The 20384-nt window shown below is 38.5% G+C and overlaps 1 protein-coding gene across 1 annotated transcript in view; it reads right to left on the reverse strand.

Moving 5' to 3' along the window:
- Positions 1-20384, reverse strand: part of DCHS2 (dachsous cadherin-related 2) — a 309593-nt gene that overhangs the window by 16092 nt on the left and 273117 nt on the right. The window contains exons 16-17 of the mRNA XM_057546964.1: positions 12488-12699; positions 9288-9439 (exon numbers count right to left, since the gene is read on the reverse strand). Coding sequence (XP_057402947.1) covers positions 9288-9439; positions 12488-12699 — 364 coding nt within the window. The remainder of the gene's footprint in view (positions 1-9287; positions 9440-12487; positions 12700-20384) is intronic.

Here is a 20384-nt window from a genome sequence, read left to right on the forward strand (position 1 = left end):
CAAAAATTAAATACAAAGAAAAAATATTAAAAGCAGCAAGGGAAAAGCAACAAATAACATACAAGGGAATCCCCATAAGGTTAACAGCTGATCTTTCAACAGAAACTCAGGGAGCCAGAAGGGAGTGGCAGGACATATTTAAAGTGATGAACGGGAAAAATCTAAAATCAAGATTACTCTACCCAGAAAGGACTTCATTCAGATTCGATAGAGAAATTAAAAGCTTTTCAGACAAGCAAAAGCTAAGAGAAATCAGCACCACCAAACCATTTTAAAACAAATGCTAAAGGAACTTCTCCAGGCAGGAAACACAACAGAAGGAAAAGACCTACAATAACAAACCCAAAGCAATTAAGAAAATGGTAATAGGAACATACATATCAATAATTACCTTAAATGTAAATGGATTAAATAGTCCAACCAGAAGACATAGACTGGCAGAATGGATACAAAACAAGACCCTTATATGTGCTGTTAAAAGAGACCCACTTCTAACCTAGGGACACATACAGACTGAAAATGAGGGGATGGAAAAAGATATTCCATGCAAATGGAAATCAAAAGAAAGCTGGAGTAGCAATTCTCATATCAGACAAAGTAGACTTTAAAATAAACCTATTACAAGAGGCAAAGAAAGGCACTACATAATGATCAAGGGATCAATCCAAGAAAAAGACAAAACAATTGTAAATATTTATGCACCCAACATAAGAACACCTCAGTACATAAGGCAAATGCTAACAGCCATAAAAGGGGAAATCAACAGCAACACAGTAATAGTAGGGGACTTTAAGACCCCACTTTCACCAATGGACAGATCATCCAAAATGAAAATAAACAAGGAAACACAAGCTTTAAATGACACATTTAACAAGATGGACTTAATTGATATTTATAGGACATTCCATCCACAAACAACAGAATACATTTTCTTCTCAAGTGCTCATGGAACATACTCCAGGATAGATCATATATTGGGTCACAAACCAAGCCTGGGTAAATTTAAGAAAATTGAAATTTTATCAACTATCTTTTCTGGCCACAACGTTATGAGATCAGATATCAGTAACAGGAAAAAAACTGTAAAAAATACAAATGCATGGAGGCTAAACAATACACTACTAAATAACCAAGAGATCACTGAAGAAATCAAAGAGGGAATCAAGAAACACCTAGAAGAAAATGACAATGAAAACACGATGACCCAAAACCTATGGGATGCAGCAAAAGCAATCTAACAGGGAAGTTTATAGCAATGTAATCCTACCTCAAGAAACAAGAAAAATCTCAAATAAGCAACCTAACCTTACACCTAAAGCAATTAGAGAAAGAAGAACAAAAGAACCCCAAAGTTAGCAGAAGGAAAGAAATCATAAAGATCAGATCAGAAATAAATGAAAAAGAAATGAAGGAAAAAATAGCAAAGATCAATAAAACTAAAAGCTGGTTCTTTGAGAAAAGCTGTTAAACAAAACGATAAACCATTAACCAGACTCATCAAGAAAAAAAGGGAGAGGACTCAAATCAATAGAATTAGAAATGAAAAAGGAGAAGTAACTACTGACCCTGCAGAAATACAAAGGATCATGAGAGATTACTACAAGCAACTCTATGCCAATAAAATGGACAACCTGGAAGAAATGGACAGATTCTTAGAAATGCACAACCTTCTGAGACTGAACCAGGAAGAAATAGAAAATATAAACAGACCAATTACAAGCACTGAAATTGAAACTGTGATTAAAATTCTTCCAGCAAACAAAAGTCCAGGACCAGATGGCTCTACAGGCGAATTCTATCAAACATTTAGAGAAGAGCTAACACCTATCCTTCTCAAACTCTTCTAAAATATAGCAGAGGGAGGAACACTCCCAAATTCATTCTACGAGGCCACCATCACCCTGATACCAAAACCAGACAAAGATGTCACAAAGAAAGAAAACTACAGGCCAATACCACTGATGAACATAGATGCAAAAATCCTCAACAAAATACTGGCAAACAGAACACAACAGCACATTAAAAGGATCATACACCATGATCAAGTGGGGTTTATCCCAGGAATCCAAGGATTCTTCAATACACACAAATCAGTCAATGTGATACACCATATTAACAAATTGAAAGATAAAACCCATATGATATATATACGGAATCAAGAAAAAAATGGTACTGAAGAACCTCGGGGCAGGACAGGCATAATGACACAGACGTAGAGAATAGACTTGAGGACACAGGGAGGGGGAAGGGGAAGCTGGGACGAAGTGGGAGAGTGGCATGGACATATATACACTACCAAATGTAAAATAGATAGCTAGTGGGAAGCAGCTGCATAGCACAGGGAGATCAGCTCAGTGCTTTGTGACCACCTAGAGGGGTGGGATAGGGAGGATGGGAGGGAGATGCAAGAGAGAGGAGATATGGGGATATATGTATATGTATAGCTGATTCACTTTGTTATACAGCAGAAACTAACACAACAATGTAAAGCAATTGTACTCCAATAAAGATATTTTAAAAACAACCTATATGATAATCTCAATAGATACAGAAAAAGCTTTGGACAAAATCCAACACCCATCTATCATATAGACACTCTCCAGAAAGCAGGCACAGAGGGAACCTAATTCAATATAATAAAGTCCATGTATGACACCCACAGCCAACATTGTTCTCAATGGTATAAAACTGAAATAATTTCCTCTAAGATCAGAACGAAGACAAGATTGCCCACTCTCAACAGTGTTATTCAAAATAAGTTTGGAAGTTTTAGCCACAGCAATCAAAGAAGAAAAAGAAATAAACGGAATCCAAATCAGAAAAGAAGTAAACCTGTCACTGTTTGCACATACATGATACTATACATAGAGAATCCTAAAGATGCTACCAGAAAACTACTAGAGCTAATCAATGAATTTAGTAAAGTTGCAGGATACAAAATTAATGCACAGAAATCTCTTGCATTCCTATACATTACTGATGAAAAATCTGAAAGAGAAATTAAGGAAGCACTCCCATTTACCATTGCAACAAAGAGAATAAAATACCTAGGAATAAACCTACCTAAGGAGACAAAAGACCTGTATGCAGAAAACTATAAGACACAGATGTAAGAAATTAAAGATGATACAAACAGATAGAGAGATATACCATGTTCTTGGATTGGAAGAATCAGCGTTGTGAAAATGACTGAACTACCCAAAGCAATCTACAGATTCAATGCAATACCTATCAAACTACCAGTGGCATTTTTCATAGAACTAGAACTAAAAAGTTCACAATTTGTATGGAAACACAAAAGACCCCGCATAGCCAAAGCAATCTTGAGAAAGAATAGCAGAGCTGGAGGAATCAGGCTCCCAGACTTCAGATTATACTACAAAGCTACAGAAATCAAGACAGTATGGTACTGGCACAAAAACAGAAATATAGATCAATGGAACAGGATAGAAAGCCCAGAGATAAACCCATGCACATATGGTCACCTTATTTTTGATAAAGGAGGCAAGAATACACAATGGAGAAAACACAGCCTCTTCAATAAGTGGTGCTGGAGAAACTGGACAGGTACATGTAAAAGTATGAAATTAGAACACTCCCTAACACTATACACAAAAATAAACTCAAAATGGATTAAAGACCTAAATGTGAGGCCAGACACTATAAAACTCTTAGATGAAAACAGAGGCAGAACACTCTATGACATAAATCACAGCAAGACCCTCTCTGACCCACCTCCTAGAGAAATGGAAATAAAAACAAAAATAAACTAATGGGACCTAATGAAACTTAAAAGCTTTTGCACAGCAAAGGAAACCATAAACAAGATGAAAAGACAACCCTCAGAATGGGAGAAAATATTTGCAAATGAAGCAACTGACAAAGGATTAATCTCCAAAATATACAAGCAGCGCTTGCAGCTCAATATCAAAAAACAAACAACCCAATCCAAAAATGGGTAGAAGACCTAAACAGACATTTCTCCAAAGAAGATATACAGATTACCAACAAACACATGAAAAGATGCTCAACATCACTAATCATTAGAGAAATGCAAATCAAAACTACAATGAGGGATCACCTCACACCAGTCAGAATGGCCATCATCAAAAAATCTACAAACAATAAATGCTGGAGAGGGTCTGGAGAAAAGGGAACCCTTTTGTGCTGTTGGTGGGAATGTAAATTGATGCAGCCACTATGGAGAACAGTATGGCAGTTCCTTAAGAAACTAAAAATAGAACTACCATACGACCCAGCAATCCCACTACTGGGCATATACCCTGAGAAAACCGTAATTCAAAAAGAGTCATATATCACAATGTTCATTGAAGCATGATTTACAATTGCCAGGACATGGAAGCAACCTAAGTGTCCATCGACAGATGAGTGGATAAAGAAGATGTGGCACATATATACAATGGAATATTACTCAGCCATAAAAAGAAACGAAATTGAGTTATTTATAGTGAGGTGTATGGACCTAGAGTCTGCCATACATAATGAAGTAAGTCAGAAAGAGAAAAACAAATACCATATGCTAACACATATATATGGAATCTAAAAAAAAAAAAAAGTTCTGAAGAACCTAGGGACAGGACAAGGATAAAGATGCAGACATAGAGAATGGACTTGAGGACACGGGGAGGGGGAAGGGCAAGCTGGGACAGAGTGAGAGAGTGATATTGACATATATACAATCCCAAATGTAAAATAGCTAGTGGGAAACAGCCGCATAGCACCAGGAGATCAGCTCAGTGCTTTGTGACCAGAGGGGTGGGATAGGGAGGATGGGAGGGAGTTGTAAGAGGGATGATATGGGGATATATGTATATGTATAGCTGATTCACTCTGTTATAAAGCAGAAACTAGCACACCATTGTAAAGCAATTATACTCCAATAAAGATGTTAAAAAAATTAAAAAAATTAAAAATAAAAGAGGGAGGAGATATATGTATAGGTATAGCTGATTCACTTTGTTATACAACAGAAACTAAAACAACAATGTAAAGCAATTATACTCCAATAAAGATGTTAAAAAGAAAATATCATCACACCAAAAAAAAATGATATTGTTCTATGTATTTGGCTCTACTGTTGATTGGTGTGTAAAAGTTTATGGCTACTGTACACTGCCTGTATTAGTTTTTTTATCATAAAATGCCCCTCTTTCTCTTGCTTTAAAAAATGATATTCTTATATGTATTTGGCTGTACTGTTGATTGGTATGTAAAGGTTTACGGCTATGTACACTGCATGTATTAGTTCTTTTATCATAAAATGTCCCTCTCTCTTATTTAAAAAAAAAAAGAAAATCAATCTGTTAACTTGAGTTTTAAATTAACTTCATTGTTTTGTATTAATTAACCTACAAATGAGACAGTGTGTACTTTATCTTGTTAGGAAACAATTTGGGACAAGTATATTCCTTGCAAACTCTTTAAATTAAGGGGTACTTTTGCAGATTCCAATCCAAACACATTCTGAAAGCTTATTCTTTCATGCAGTCAACCTTTCCTCTTGGTTTCCATGAAACCACCTTTTCCAGGTTCTGTTCTGATGTTTGTAGTCCCTGAATCTATCTTGCTGGCTGCTTTTGCTCTGTCTGGCCCCCAAGTGGTGATAATCCCCCAAATTCTCATTTCACATAGTGTCCTAGGTAATTCCATTTTACACATTTTCCCTAGATGAAGTCCAAGTCTAAATCCTGAATGAAGATCTCTTTCCTGAGCTCCAGATCATTATTTTTAATTGCCAAAGGAGTATCTTTACTTTTGCTCTTGCACTGCCCCTTCAAACTCAAAATGCCCAGAAAAAAAAAAAATCCCAATCCCAATCTATTCTTCTTCCTGCCTTTCCTATGTGGAAACTTCAGAATCATTTTCTATCTCTTTCTTTGTTGAGTAAATTCAACTGATCACCATGTTCCTATGGATTCCGTATCTGAATCAACTAGTAAGTATGTCCCCTCCTCCCATCCTCACAGCTTCATCCACATAACAGACCTTTGTCAGCTGTTGTCTAGTTAACTGGTCTGTCTGATGCTGGTTCTCTGTCTTGCAAGACATCCATTACCAGCTGTCCTTAAAAATAAAGATCTGAGCATGCACTCAACTGCTTACACTTTTATATAGACTACAGAATAGAGTACAATTTCCAGTATATGGCATATAAAGTTCTCTAAAATGTGCCTGTGACCTACCAGACTCTTTTTTTTTGTTGCTTTGTTTTGTTTTTCAGATCACTGAGTGAGATTTTTCCCCCAGTTTTATTCAGATATAATTGATACATAGCACTGTATACGTTTAAGGTGTACAGCATAATTTGACTTACATATACTGTGAAATCATTACCACAATAAGTTTAGTTAACATCCATCATTTCACATAGATGCAAAAAAATGAAAACTGTATTTCCTTTTGTGATGAGAACCCTTAGAACCTACTGTCTTAACAACTTTCCTGTATATCTTACAGCAGTGTTAGCTGTAGTCATCATGTTGTACATTATATCCCCAGTACTTATCTTATTGGAAGTTCGTACGTTTTGACTATCTTCCTCCTATTCCTCCACACCCCCAGCCTCTTTTTTATAATCCCACATTCAAGTGCTTCTCAGGTGCACTGTACCACTTGTTACTTCCAAATATATGAAACACTTTCACATGTCCATGTCCTTCCTCATGCTTCTTGCCTGGAAAGCCTTTATTCCCTTTTCCATGGGGACTCAACAGACTGGGGTTCCAATCCCAGCCTTGCTGCTTATGAGTCATGTATTTTGGAAAAGATAATTAACATTTCAGCCCATTTCCTACCTTGTATATATAACTGCTTTTTATTTTTTCTCTCACAGTCATGAGTATTCAATGGAGTGTAACATTGCTCCTGGCAATAACTGCTCTTTGACCTTGAATATTTATGCTACAGAAAGTGAATTTTTAAACATTTAAATTTGCCTAGGACTTTTTTGTTGCTCGTTTTTATTTAAAGTCCCTGAAAAGGCTAACTAAATCTTTGCCCTAAAGTTTTATAAGACTTACATGAATATCGATTACCAACTTAAGCAGGGATAAATCTCACCCCATCAGTTATAACTCAAGCAGTGGAGAGCAGTGATTCAAATCCCATCTCTGCATGCTCACAACTAGACATGTGTTATTTCACAATTGTGAGTTGGAACTTATTTTATATTACTATTTTAAGTTTCTAAAGTGTTTTTTCTGTTTTGTTTTTGTAAACATACAGGTATATACTCTAAAGATTCATTCACATGATACAGTAAGAAGCCCTACTATGACCGTTCACACAGGCAAGAATCTCAGTTCTACATTTACTGGCTGCCTATTCCTGGCAAAAGACTTTACATCTCTGAATTTTAGTTTCCTCACTCTGTAGATCTTAAGTCTGTTATGAGAATTCAACCGGTAAAGCAGGTGCTCCATAAATGGCACCTATTGTGATTATTACTATGCTTCCTTCCATGGGTTATTAGGGCACTTGATTTTCGAGTCCCCTGAAAACAAGAACTGTTTCATGTGTCTTTATATCCCCAGTCTCATGCTTGGTAAATAGTTTTTAAAATTCAGAAATATCAGTCAGACAGAACTAAAGAACTAATTTGTCATAGTCTGTCCACTGAGTTTTCCTGTATGTGGCTTAATATGAGAACTAAAAATTATTTAATGCATTTATATTGAGTAGAATCACAACTGACAATATCTTCCTCCCCGTCATTTTATACTGTAAAAGAGAGAGCTAGAATTGGGAATATCTTCCTCTGTCAGACAAAATAGTGAAATTCAAAAGTTAAAAACAAAAGTTAAAAGCTAAATGACATCTTTTCCAAAACATTCACTAAAGGTTTAACAGGCTGGGGAAAATCCTCCTATTTTTCTCACTGCCTTAAATGTCAGGAAAAGCACTAAAAAGGCAGAGAAGCCACAAGGGGGCAGGGAAGGGGGAAAACCTGGAGACGCAGGGGGTTCAAAATGTTCCCTTGCCTCGGTGGAGACTGTGTGTGTGTGTGTGTGTGTGTGTGTGTGAGCATGAGTGTGGTTGCCCCTGAGTCTCTCTGTGGCAGTGTGTGCAGATTTCATCTTCTCTCAGTTCCTGCTTCTCCCAGCTTAAATTCATGAGGAATTGGAGAGGGGCGCTTTTAAATATTGGGACCAATTTAAATGTTGGGAATGGGAACGTTGAAACTGTGACTCAAATAGGAAAATGCTGAAAGGAGTTAAATTTAATTATGCTCCATTGAGTAAGAACATTGTAACAGAAAGTCATTGCAATCAGGAAATGCTTAGTTCCTGGAGCATAGCAGACCTTCAAGAATCTCTGAATTTGTAATCACTCAGGTGGCAACTAGGCTGAGATTTACCTGCAGTCATCTATGGAGAGAAAATAAAAATCTTTACATTTAAAATTACTATAGATACAATGTAGCAGGAATAGATATAACATATTTATACAATTGATTTTAATATATTTATATAGTAAGTATCATGACAATTGATTACACTAAAATAATCCTGAAAAAATTATACTAGTTAACACAGGGTAAGGTCTTAAACTAAACTTTTAAAATACCTTTGAAGTAATATTTTGAAATATATTAAACAAAAAGAACTAAAAACTTAATCAAACGTTTAGAGTTGGGAAGTTTTTCAGAGTTAAATGAATCCAGTCCACCCAGCAACAGATCCCATTTTAATTGGCTCTTGCTACTCAACCACAGGAATACACTGCACTTTCTTCATATAACATGTAAGTAGTCTGGCCTAGGAGAATATTGACACTCGGGTATCTTGTATTCCTGTTTTCTCCCTCAATAGAAGGTCTGCTCTGTAGCTTGTAGGGTGGAAACAGTGTGACTTGGCATTAGAACACCTGGCAGTGAGACCATGATTAATGGTTAAATGGTTCTGTAACCCTGAGTGAGACACTGCATGTCCCTTGTCTCATTAGAGAGTGAGAAGAGGCCTAACTGAACTTCTCTGGAGGTGACCATGAGGATTAAAGGAAACACTGTCTGTGCATGGCCTTTCGGAAGAACATACAAATACAAGGCAGACTGAAATGCATGATAAGGAAGTCAAGCCTCCCTTTGACCCCAGGGTTCCCAAGTGACCACCTCCCCAGAGACAAACAAGGTTCACAGTTTCTTAGGTTTTCTTCCCGAAGTCGTCCAACTTTATGAGTGTGCTTTTACTCAAAGAGGCCTGCAGGGTAAGCACTGTGGGGCAACAAAGCAGAATAGCCGGTCAAACAGATCTGAGTCTTGGACAAACCTGTAGGCTCTGGTGTACTCATAATCCAGAACTGCACTTGCTGTTAGCACACCGCTCAGCGTGTCCATCTGGAACACTTGTCCTTGGTTGCTGGAGAGAATAGAATACTCGATGAGGCCGTTTGTCCCACTGTCCTGGTCTGTGGCAAAAACCTGTGAGGAAGCAACTCCTTCATTAGGTAAGGATTGAATCTGCAGAATGGGTTAAGCCTGTTTTTCAGAGAAATGCATTATGAAAGAATCACATTGTCAAACACACTTTAAAGACAATGACCAAAGGAATATTAGCCATGGCTGAAGCTTACATTTATAGTAAAGTGGATAATGGGTGAGAAGACTATTCTGCAGATTCATTGAAAGGATTTCGAAGTAATTTTCAGTAGGAGTACTGCATGTTTTGCGCTAAATGAAACAAAACCTAGATTTAGTGCTAACAAAGTTAGATCCTGGTGATTTATTTGATGAGTTGTCCAAGTACTAGTGTTGAAGATAAAACAAAAGTTCTGCATCACTCTACATTGAGATATATTATTTAGTCTGCTTTACATTTTAATCACAAACTAATTCTATTAGTGGATTCAAGATCTTGTTTAAGAACAAGCTGACAGATTAATTTCTTTCTATTTATTTTTTTAAAATATTTATTTATTTATTTATTTGGCTGTGCCGGGTCTTAGTTGTGGCATGCAGGATCTTTTAGTTGTGGCATGCGGGATCTTTAGTTGTGGCATGCAAACTCTTAGTTGTGGCATGCGGGATCTAGTTCCCTGACCAGGGGTGGAACCCAGGCCCCCTGCATTGGGAGCATGAAGTCTTAGCCACTGGACTATCAGGGAAGTCCCTCTTTCTATTTATTTTTATCTTCTATGCCCCTCAGCCTTGGCCTGAGCTCCCATCCCCTGTCATCTCTCTCCTGGGTGACTGTACTGATGTCCTAGTGGGTTTTTGCTTCTAACTCCCTTCCTTTTCAATCTATCCTTCACACTGCTGCCAGAGTTCTCAGGGGATCCAGAACCTCATCAGGACCTCATCAGGAGGGCACACACCAGCTATTTGGTACAGAAAGGCAGCAATAGACAGTTCCCTTTGAGATCACAAGGAAGAGAAACTTATCTGCATACCAGCAGAATAAAGTCCATCATATCCCCTAGGCCGTACATTTAAAAGAGTTACAGAGAGTAGGCCTCCCAGGAGGCGTATCAGTTAGGGTCTTTGGATGCCAGCAACACAAATCCACTATGGCCAACTTCACCAGGAAAGAAACATAGCAGAAAGACAGTGCCCAGGTGAAGCACAAGAACCTGAACAGCTCTAGGGTACAGCTTCTTTGATCTATTGCCATCAAGATGAATCAGCCCTAATATGTCTCTGTCTGGTGTCCTACCACCCAAGATTCAAATTCCAGGGAGAATAAGTCTCTATGGGACCGAGGCAGTTGACAGCAGCTTGTGGCAGGGTGGGGTGGGGGGGAGGTCACCACTTTGACCGACAATCCCACCAAGACTGCATCTGGCAGAGGAGAGTCAGTTCCTAAAGGGAATTTGTGGGCCTGCAACCAAAAGGAGGGCACGTAGGCAGTGTGGTAGCAAAAAGCAAGAACTCCAGAGCCTTCTACATTCCTGTCTATCTGAACAGGATGCAGGCAAATGGCAGTTCTAGTTTCCTGGAAACTAAATGATCTAAAAATACAAAGAACAAAGTTCCTTGTATCCGTCTCTGACTGGGCCTTCTCGAAGATTTTATCACCTGAACCACTGGCAGGTCGGGCTGTCTCCCTGTCGGGTGTACATGGGCTTTAATGGGGCCCTCACTTTCACATATTCCACATAAGCGGTCTAGCTCTGTCCAGGTTAGCATGTGCGACAAAGTGTGATGCACCAGCGCCCCAGGGAGGAGTCCTCTGTGACCAAGCAGACCCCGCAGTGGAGCTGGAGGCATCCATGATCCCCGCTGAACAGGCATCACTGGGGGTGCGGGGGCTGAACCAGAGAACGCCTTCACCTCCTCACCTTCCTCTTAAGCATCTCTGTCATGGCTAGAGTAAAGGTGCAGCACTTCTGGAACAGGCTGGAACCTGGAACAATTAGGCTCCAAATCATACAAAATAAATGGGCAGAAATAATGTAGGAAATCCCGGGGATCCTGGACCATGTGGGGAGAACAGAGCTAAAACTCCAAGACAGCTGAGCCTCTACTGGTCTTGTTTGCACCATCAGAGGTGAACGTGTGCATCTGAACTGGGCAGGAATCAAAGGAAAGTGTCTTTATATGTTCAGGTGAAGGTAGCTGCACAGTAACCTAGGGGATCACCTGGATCCCTGCCCCCATCTACCCCAGAGAGAAAGTCATGCGGTGCTGGGTCATGGCAGTGGGGTTACAGAAGCCAAAGGGAATGTCCCACTAGGCTGCTGACTGTCAGGATGGGGGTTAATACCCATTTCCTATGCAGATTCCCAAGAGCCTGTAGGTGTTGTAATGTCCAGGTTCTTGAATTCAAAGAATCGGTTCAACCATGAAGGGAAAGGTGAAAATGGGCACCAGTCCCTGAAGCAGGTAGAGTCTATCAAGGATGGGTGGGTTTGGAGCCTGAACAAGAAGACTGCCATGTGAACAGACCCTCTTTTTTCAGAGCATGGGGTTTTCTCCTGAGATAGGGCTGGTCTTGAAACAGCAGATCTATGACTTTCACATGAGACACCTTCAAACCCAAACCAGGGGGCCCTTCCATGTGTCTGTGCTGCTGCCATGCTCATCTGGCTGCAGCTCCACCTGGCAAATGCCTGCTCGCCCTTTAAGACTGAGTGCAAACCTTGTTCTTCATGAAGACTGACACTCTCCTCCAGGAACAGTCTGTGCCTCCTCTTTTCTCTCATGACATTCAACATACACTTCTATTATAACATTAGTGATTTGCATTTAAATTGTATACTTAGTCTTCTGACTTCCCCACTGAATTGTACACGTGTGTAAGGTGAGCTGCTTTATGTGCCCCTCTAGATTCCCTGCTAGTGTTCTACAGGGGCCCTAGAGAAAGCAGGTGGGTCTAACCGAGCATGAAATGGATGGGGGAAGGAGAGTGAGCTCAGAAACTCCAGACTTCCTTCAACCTAAAGTTCCATACAGTGCATCAAATATTGTATATGCCAAGGAAAGATTTAAAATGTAATTCACACTCCCCCACACACAACACATTTCTGTTACCTGTATGATGTGATCATTGTAGAACTGGCCCTCCGACACTGATACTTGGTAAATGCTTTGTCCAAAGCACGGTGGATGATCATTCACATCTTTGATGAAGACTGATACTTTGCTGTAGGCTCTATGCCCCCTACTTTCAGCTAAAACGATGAGCTGAACTTCATTTCTGACTTCAAAATCCAGAAACTTGGGTTCTTGCACAGTGAGTTCTCCTATTTTTATTTCCAGAGAGAGAGAAAAAAAAAAGGAAAATTATTTTATTTAAAAAGTCTCAAATCACCTTTGACCCATACACTCACATGCTTACCTGTCCCTCAACTCCACCCACTGGCTGGGCCCCCTTTCCTAGTGCCCAGGGTCATTGTGAAAAAAGATGAGAACAGGCAGGCATTTACATGGTTCAAACATGTAGGAGGGAAAGAAGCCATGAATATCTGAAATCTGGGTGCTCTCTCTTAAGTCATCCTTCCGTCTCCGTATTTAGCCCATGTCTGCAAAGTCTGCCTTTCAAACATCTCCTGAATCCACCCTTTCCATCTCCCTGCTGCTGCCCTCCTCCAAGCCACCAGCATTTCCCACCTTGTCCCCTGTGTTAGTCTACTTAATTGGCCTCCCCACTCAACCAGTTCCCATTCTGAATTAAATAATAAAAAACAACACTGTGACTGTCCTGCATAAAACCCTTGATTGGCTTCCACAGCAATTATGATGAAGTTCAGCATTTTTAGCCTCCCCAGGACCACCTGCTCCAGCCTCTCCCACCTGAGAAATCTCATTCTTCTCTTTCTCCCCTTTGCTCTGTCTGCTCTGGCTGTAAGACTCATACATGTTCTGTTCCTCAAACGTTCATCTCAGAGTTGTCCTGCAGACTTTTCCATCCATCTGGAATTGTCCCCACTTCTGTGCATCCTCAGGGTTCTTTCCAGACCACCCAGCCCTGTACCATTACCACGTCTGCCCCCAACAGACTCTCCGAAAGTGCCTGCAGGGCCTTTGCTCACCTATTTCTGCCGAGTTATTCCTCTTGGTTTAGAAGATTCACAAGGTGAGGATGGTTACCTCTTACATCACCATCTCCCAAATCCCTAGCTCAGGGTCTGGCACATGGAAGCACCCAATAATATTTGTTACACCCCCAGGTAACAAGTAGAACCAGGTGAGGGAAACTGAGCCTTGAGGTTTATGCCCTGCACAGGTTTTTCCCCAGACTAAGAAAATTCCTCCCCTGATATAATTCCCTTCTCTAGTTTCTACTCTGTTTTGTTTCTTCCCTTTTACAACTAAATTTCTTACTGAATTTATTGTTATTATTATTCCACTGTCATGATTTACTAAGCTCTTGCTGTCAGAAATTCCATCGAGTGGAGTCTGCTGAAGTGCGTACTGATTTGGAGTTTGAGAAACCTGAAACCAAACCTAAACCCTAGCGTTGGCTGCTTCATTTAGGTAAAGCACCTGGCTCCCCCACTACTAAGCTTGTGACCTGTAGTAAGTGACTCAGCTTCTGTCGAGCTGAGTCTCATCTTCTGTAAAACGGGGACATGAATAATGGCTCCATAGGGTTGCTGGGAGAGTGACACAGTGCATGTGTCTCTCATGCCCTCCATCATCAGATATCGATTTAATACCTGTATAAGCTCTGAATGTAGAAGGAGAACATTTAATAGCTATGGACTATTTGCTCTTCTGGTGGAAGAAGCTGTACAGTTTCTGGAAATATGACCTGGAAGCCACAGTTCTGATTGCTCTATCTGAACCAGTTCCCCTAGAGAACCAACGTAGGCCAAGGAAACTTCAGGCTATCATGTACCTACCTGGATGCTAATAGTAAACATATCTTGTTCTAATAAGTCTAACTTTGGCATTGAGTGTTTTGGGGGGATTTTATTGCTTCTGTTATTAAGAAAAAATAAATATTTATATACTATATGAAGAAATCACTATACTGCCAGATTTAAAACTTCATAAATTCACTTTCATTTATTGTCATCATATTTAGCTGTCAATTCAGAAAACCAAATTACTTTTACAAACCACTGTCTGATGTTACCAAAACCCCTCTTAGCAAATTTAGAGTAGATTTAAGGATTGGCAGCTGAAGAATCATTAAAATGCATGTTGATGAGCTGCTAATGAAAGAAGATAGTTTTTAGAAGTCTCTGTGGAACAAGGGCTGAGCAGAGAAGCCCCAGTCTAGGTGGACCCAAAGCTCTCATCTGGAGCTCTGTCTCCACCAAACAGGGCATTCAGCTTGCTACCATGTTCTGTTACTATCAGTAAAGGAAAATAAAATTGAAACGTGACACTAAATTGCCAGTGTCACTTAGTAGAAAGTGTGCCAATTACAGTGCAGATCAAAGTGGATTTTTAAATAAAAGGCTTGTGTTTAGGCTTTGATAATTGGAATTTTGCACTTGGAATGGATCTGCAGTTCTAATACTTTCCTTGCTTGGTTTTTATTTTTGACATAATAATTGGCACATGTTGTGAAAGTTGTGCAAATAGAAAAGACAATAACCAGTCTGTGAGATGATTCAAGGCTGGCACACCTACGAGATCCACAATTCGCCTTGGATGATCTATGTATATTTTTCTCAGAGACATCGAGGATTTACTGTCACCAGTGAGATGAAAGTACTACTGGGCTCTGTCTAATATATGGGCAGAAGTCCATGCTTTCCTTAGACTAAGAGGCTCACAAATACCAACTTTTTGTTCATTCTTATATGTTAGCATGCCAGTTATATAATAACTTGAGAAGAAAACTGTAGTAATATTTTCCTTCTCATATATGGACTTGTATAGCTTTTGTCCAAGTTTTAAAGTACACATCAAAATGAGATTTAGATTCTTCAAATACTCAACGTTTGATAGCATAAGCGAGTTACTTCAATTACAAACTGTGCACATGCATACGTATACACCCAAAGCAGAATGTGATAAACATTTATGTTATCCAAAAGCTTTTAAACTCTCTGCTCTAAAGCTACATCCTTGAAACACTGAAAGTTTGATCATTTTGTTTTATGTTAATCTACCAAATAATGGAATGAAAACCACCATCTGTTATTTACATAGACAATGTTAGTCAAATAGTCAAACTCCAAAATTCCTTCTGGTTTAAACAGTGAGTATTAGATGTTTTTAAGTTATAGTGACAAGAAGTTTAGATGCAAAAGTAAACCTGTGGTTTGTGACTATGGAACAGGGCACACTCGGGCACAACTGGACAGAAAACACAGTTCTCATCAGAGAGCCATCTAATCATAACTTACTAAACCAATAACTAATAAAATGGTTTTCTCACATTTTACCCTGAAGAAATGTGACTACAACATTAGAGATCAAGTTTACTGATTTGTCATACATACCAGCTTTCTATTTTAACTGGCATATGTTTTAAAATATATACATTGATAAAACCCGTGTTAGATGCCTTTAGACACAAATTGAATGATTATGTGGCATGAAAGATGAATTTAATATTATAATTAAAGATTCTTAGAAATGTTTCTTGACAAAAGTATGGTAAACCACAGACTGGAACAATCCTCATCATAAAAACAACTAAAATGCTTGATAAATTGTGCGTGGGTGTGTGTGTGTTGAAATGCATTACTGAGTTGCTACAGTAGTAAGGAATCCTCAGAGGAAAAAAAAAAATAAATGAAAACAGTAATTCAGGGAGGCAAGCAAGCACTAAAAGCTTGTTTTTGTTCTAAGGGTTTTTAACATAACCTCTTCCTTGAGATTCACTTCTGACAACTGCACAGGGTGTGGAAAACAAGGGAAGAAGCCTGAACCCACAAAAGGTGAAAGATCCAATAGGAAAACCAAAATAAAGCTGTAAACCTAAAGGCTACATATGCTCCAAATTAGTGGTCAATATTAAAAAATAAAAATAAAAATAAAAATGAATGCACAGGGCTTCCCTGGTGGCGCAGTGGTTGAGAGTCTGCCTGCCAATGCAGGGGACACGGGTTCGAGCCCTGGTCTGGGAAGATCCCGCATGCCGCGGAGCAACTAGGCCCATGAGCCACAGTTACTGAGCCTGCGCATCTGGAGCCTGTGCTCCACAACAAGAGAGGCCGCGATAGTGAGAAGCCCACGCACCGCGATGAAGAGTGGCCCCTGCTTGCCACAACTAGAGAAAGCCCTCGCACAGAAATGAAGACCCAACACAGCCATAAATAAATAATGTTTTTAAAAAAATGAATGCACAGAAACTTGCTTTTCTTGACCTTGATGTTAGTTGAAAGAGAGAAAAAGTCTCTGCTGAGAATTCATTAACTTAAGCCTGAATTTATGGTAGCTATACTATCATAGGTATATAGTTTTTTAAATTCCCCAAAATTAATGTAAGCCATTACATCAGCTTTGCTTGATGAGTGTCTAGGTGATTTGCAGAATCAAAAACACATCCTCCCTTGAGGGAACAAATTCAACCCAGGCTTCAAAGAATCCTCAGAGAAAAAGTTTCCAGGACAATGGAGTAGCTATAGTTAACAAGCACAAAAATCACAGAGAAGCAAGGCACCATGAATGACAGCCAGCAAATCCATAGATAGCAGAATAAAGCTTCAAAGACTTAAGATGCAGAAATTATTGGACACAAAATATGTAATTATTAAATATTTAAATATATAAAAAAGAAGGTTGGAAGCATTAGCAAGGAACAAAATGTTATTTTCTTAAAAGACCAAAAAGAGTTGAAAAAGAACCCAAGATTACCTCTGGAAATGAAAAATATAGTTCCTTAGGCTGAAAAGAAGAGGCACATAGAGATGAAAAATTTGAAAAAGATGTAGGAGAGAGCGATATGACCCCAATATTTGTCTAACTGGAGTTCCAAAGAAAGGTACAAATAAGTGATATTTAGATCAACAGCTGACTTCTTAATGCAACAAGTGGAAACCAGAAGACAGTAGGGTAATATCTTAAATATGATAAGAGAAAATAACTGTGAACCTGGAATTCTAAACCCAGCAAAAATATCTCTTAAAAACAAGTATTCAAGACTTTTTTAGACAACTAAAATCTGAGAGAGTTTACTGCAACAGACTCTCACAAAAGGATGTACTTTAGGTAGAAGTAAAATGATTCCAGAGGAAAGTCTGAGATGGAAGAAAGAACAGTTAGCAAAGAGAGTAGCAAAGAAGCAGGTAAATTTAAAATATTAATAATGCCTAATTTGAAAGAACTAAAATTGTGGTCAAAAAATCTTATAAATTGGAAAAGGGATATTAAAGGATAAAGAATTCTAAGTCTCATATATTATTTAGGAGCACGATATTGATTAATGTTAGGCTTTAATTGTAGATGTCAAAATAGCTAGGCTAACCACTAAAAGAAAGAAAAAACTATATAACTTCCAACAAACAGAGAAAAATGGTCATTCTCAGATGATTGTATATGTTGAATGTTCAGAAAAGTATCAGAATCAATAAGAGTTTACAAGTTTGCTAGATACAAAATCAAAATATAAAAGCTAATTTCAAGTGTACACACCAACACTGTCAGAAAAAGCATTTTTGGGGACTTCCCTGGCAGTCCAGTGGTTAAGACTTCACCTTCCAGTGCAGGGGGGCAGCTTCGACCCCTGGTCAGGGAGCTAAGATCCCACATGCCTCGCGGCCAAAAAACCAAAACATGAAACGGAAGCAATATAGTAACAAATTCAATAAAGATTTTAAAAATGGTCCCTATCAAAAAAACCTTTTAAAAAAAATAGAAAAAGCATTATTTTCATTTACCTCAGCAAGAAGAAGTATAAAATATTTAGACTAAATCTAGCAAGAAATATGCTATAGAAAAAACTTTATTACAATTATTAAAGAAACAGTAATTTTATTAAATTATTAACAAATAATTGGTGTGATTTTCCATATTATTCCTGGATTAGAAGATAATACTGTAAAGATACACATTTTCCCCAAACTGATATTTAGAATTAATATAATTCCAGTAAAAATTCCAACAACTTAAATGTCCATTGGTGGATGAATGGATAAAGAAAATGTGGTGTATACCTACAATGACAGATTATTCAGCCTTAACAAAGAACATCCTGCCATATATGACCTGGGTGAACCTTGAGGACATATGTTTAGTGAAATATGCCAGTCACAGAAAAAAGAAATATTACTTGATTCCCCTTATGTGAGGTATCAAAAGTAGTCAAATTCAGAAGCAGAGAGTAGAATGGTGGTTGCCAGGGGTAGGGGCAGGGAAAACAGGGAGTTGCTGGTTAGTGGGGAATGAAGCCTCAGTTATGCAAGATGAGCAGGTTCTAGAGCTCTGCTGCACAGTGCCATGCCTATGGTTAACATACAGTTTTGTGCACTTAAAATGTGTTAAGAGAGTAGATCTCATGTTAAATGTTCTTACAACAATTTTTTTAAAAGTCAGTCAAAGAAAGTTTTCATAGATGATTATTACCTACAATGCATAGCTATGCAGGACTTTGTGAGATTTAAAAGAAGGACAGTTTGTCCTGATGATTAAGTTACTTAAATTCTAGATTGGAGCTATATGTTTTTTTTTGAGATTTTTTGTTGTTGTTGTTGTTAAGTAGGGTAAGGTTCCACCTGAAATCAAATGTGTATGTCATAGTTATATGGGTTACATGCATGAAGGTGTGAACAGCTGTATATAATCCCAAAATTCATGAATAAATATCCTTTCCATGGAAAAACAATCCCAATAGGCATGTGTGTGTGTGTAAAACTTAACAAGTGGATACAATGCTTTATATTAGAGCCAGATAGACAATAACAGCTAATATACTCATGAGAAAGAATATGAAGATGGGGTAAATATTGTGGGGTTGCTGCTTCCCTGATATGAAGATTTATAAAGCAAATGTAATTAAGACAGTGTGGTGTCAGTGTGTGGATAGACAAAAAGAAGAATGGAAAAGAGTAGTGAGTCCAGTAGAGTCAGGAAACATGATGTATGACCATGCTGGTACTGCAGATCACAGGGTAATAAGGCCATTGGAATAACTGGGAGTCCTGGTTGAAAAACAAGAAAGGAAAAGGAAAGGAGAGAAGAAGAGAGGAGAGGAGAGAAGAGGAGAGGAGAGGAGAAGACAGGAAAAGAAAAAAAGAAAAGCTATCTCTAACTCACGTAAAACACAAAAATCAATCCTAGATGCACTAAAGATGTAAATGTGAAACACAGGAAAACTATAAAAATTTTAAAAGACAATGTAAGAATATCTTCATGATCTCAGGGTGGGGAAGAATTTCTTAAACAGCCTACAAAAGAGGCAAATCATAAAATAAGACTGATTCATTCTAACGTTAAACTCAAAATGTGCCTTAATGAGAGTGAAAGACAAGTCACAAATTACAAAAAAAAAAAAAATTGTAACAAAAAACAAAGGATAAACACTAATAAAATATATTAAAAATCCTTACACTTCAGCAAGAAAAACACAAACAACTTAGCAGAAAAACAGGCAAAAGATATCAATATGCATTTCACACAGAAGAAAACAGAAACAGTCAATAAACTATAAAAAAAATGCTCAAATATATTCGTACTAAGGGAAATGTAAGTTATAGCCACAGTGGGATAACGTTTCACACCCACCAGATTGGCAATAGGAAGTAGGACATGAACAACTGTGACAGTTCTCATTCAATGCTGGTGGAATGTAAAGTCGGAGGAACCACTTCATAACACAATTTGGCACTATCTGTATAGCTGAACATAGGCACCCTCTGAGATACATGCCCAACCTACACTCTAGGGCCTACAGAACTCCTTACATGTGCACCAGAAGACACATACAAGATTGTTCATTATATCCCCAGACAGAGAAACCTTGCTGCCCATCAACAGCACATTGATAAATAAGTTGTGATATAGACTTACAATAGAATACCGTGAA

Source organism: Balaenoptera acutorostrata, chromosome 5 (genome assembly GCF_949987535.1).
Source record: "Balaenoptera acutorostrata chromosome 5, mBalAcu1.1, whole genome shotgun sequence".
Classification (NCBI taxonomy): Eukaryota; Metazoa; Chordata; class Mammalia; order Artiodactyla; family Balaenopteridae; genus Balaenoptera; species Balaenoptera acutorostrata.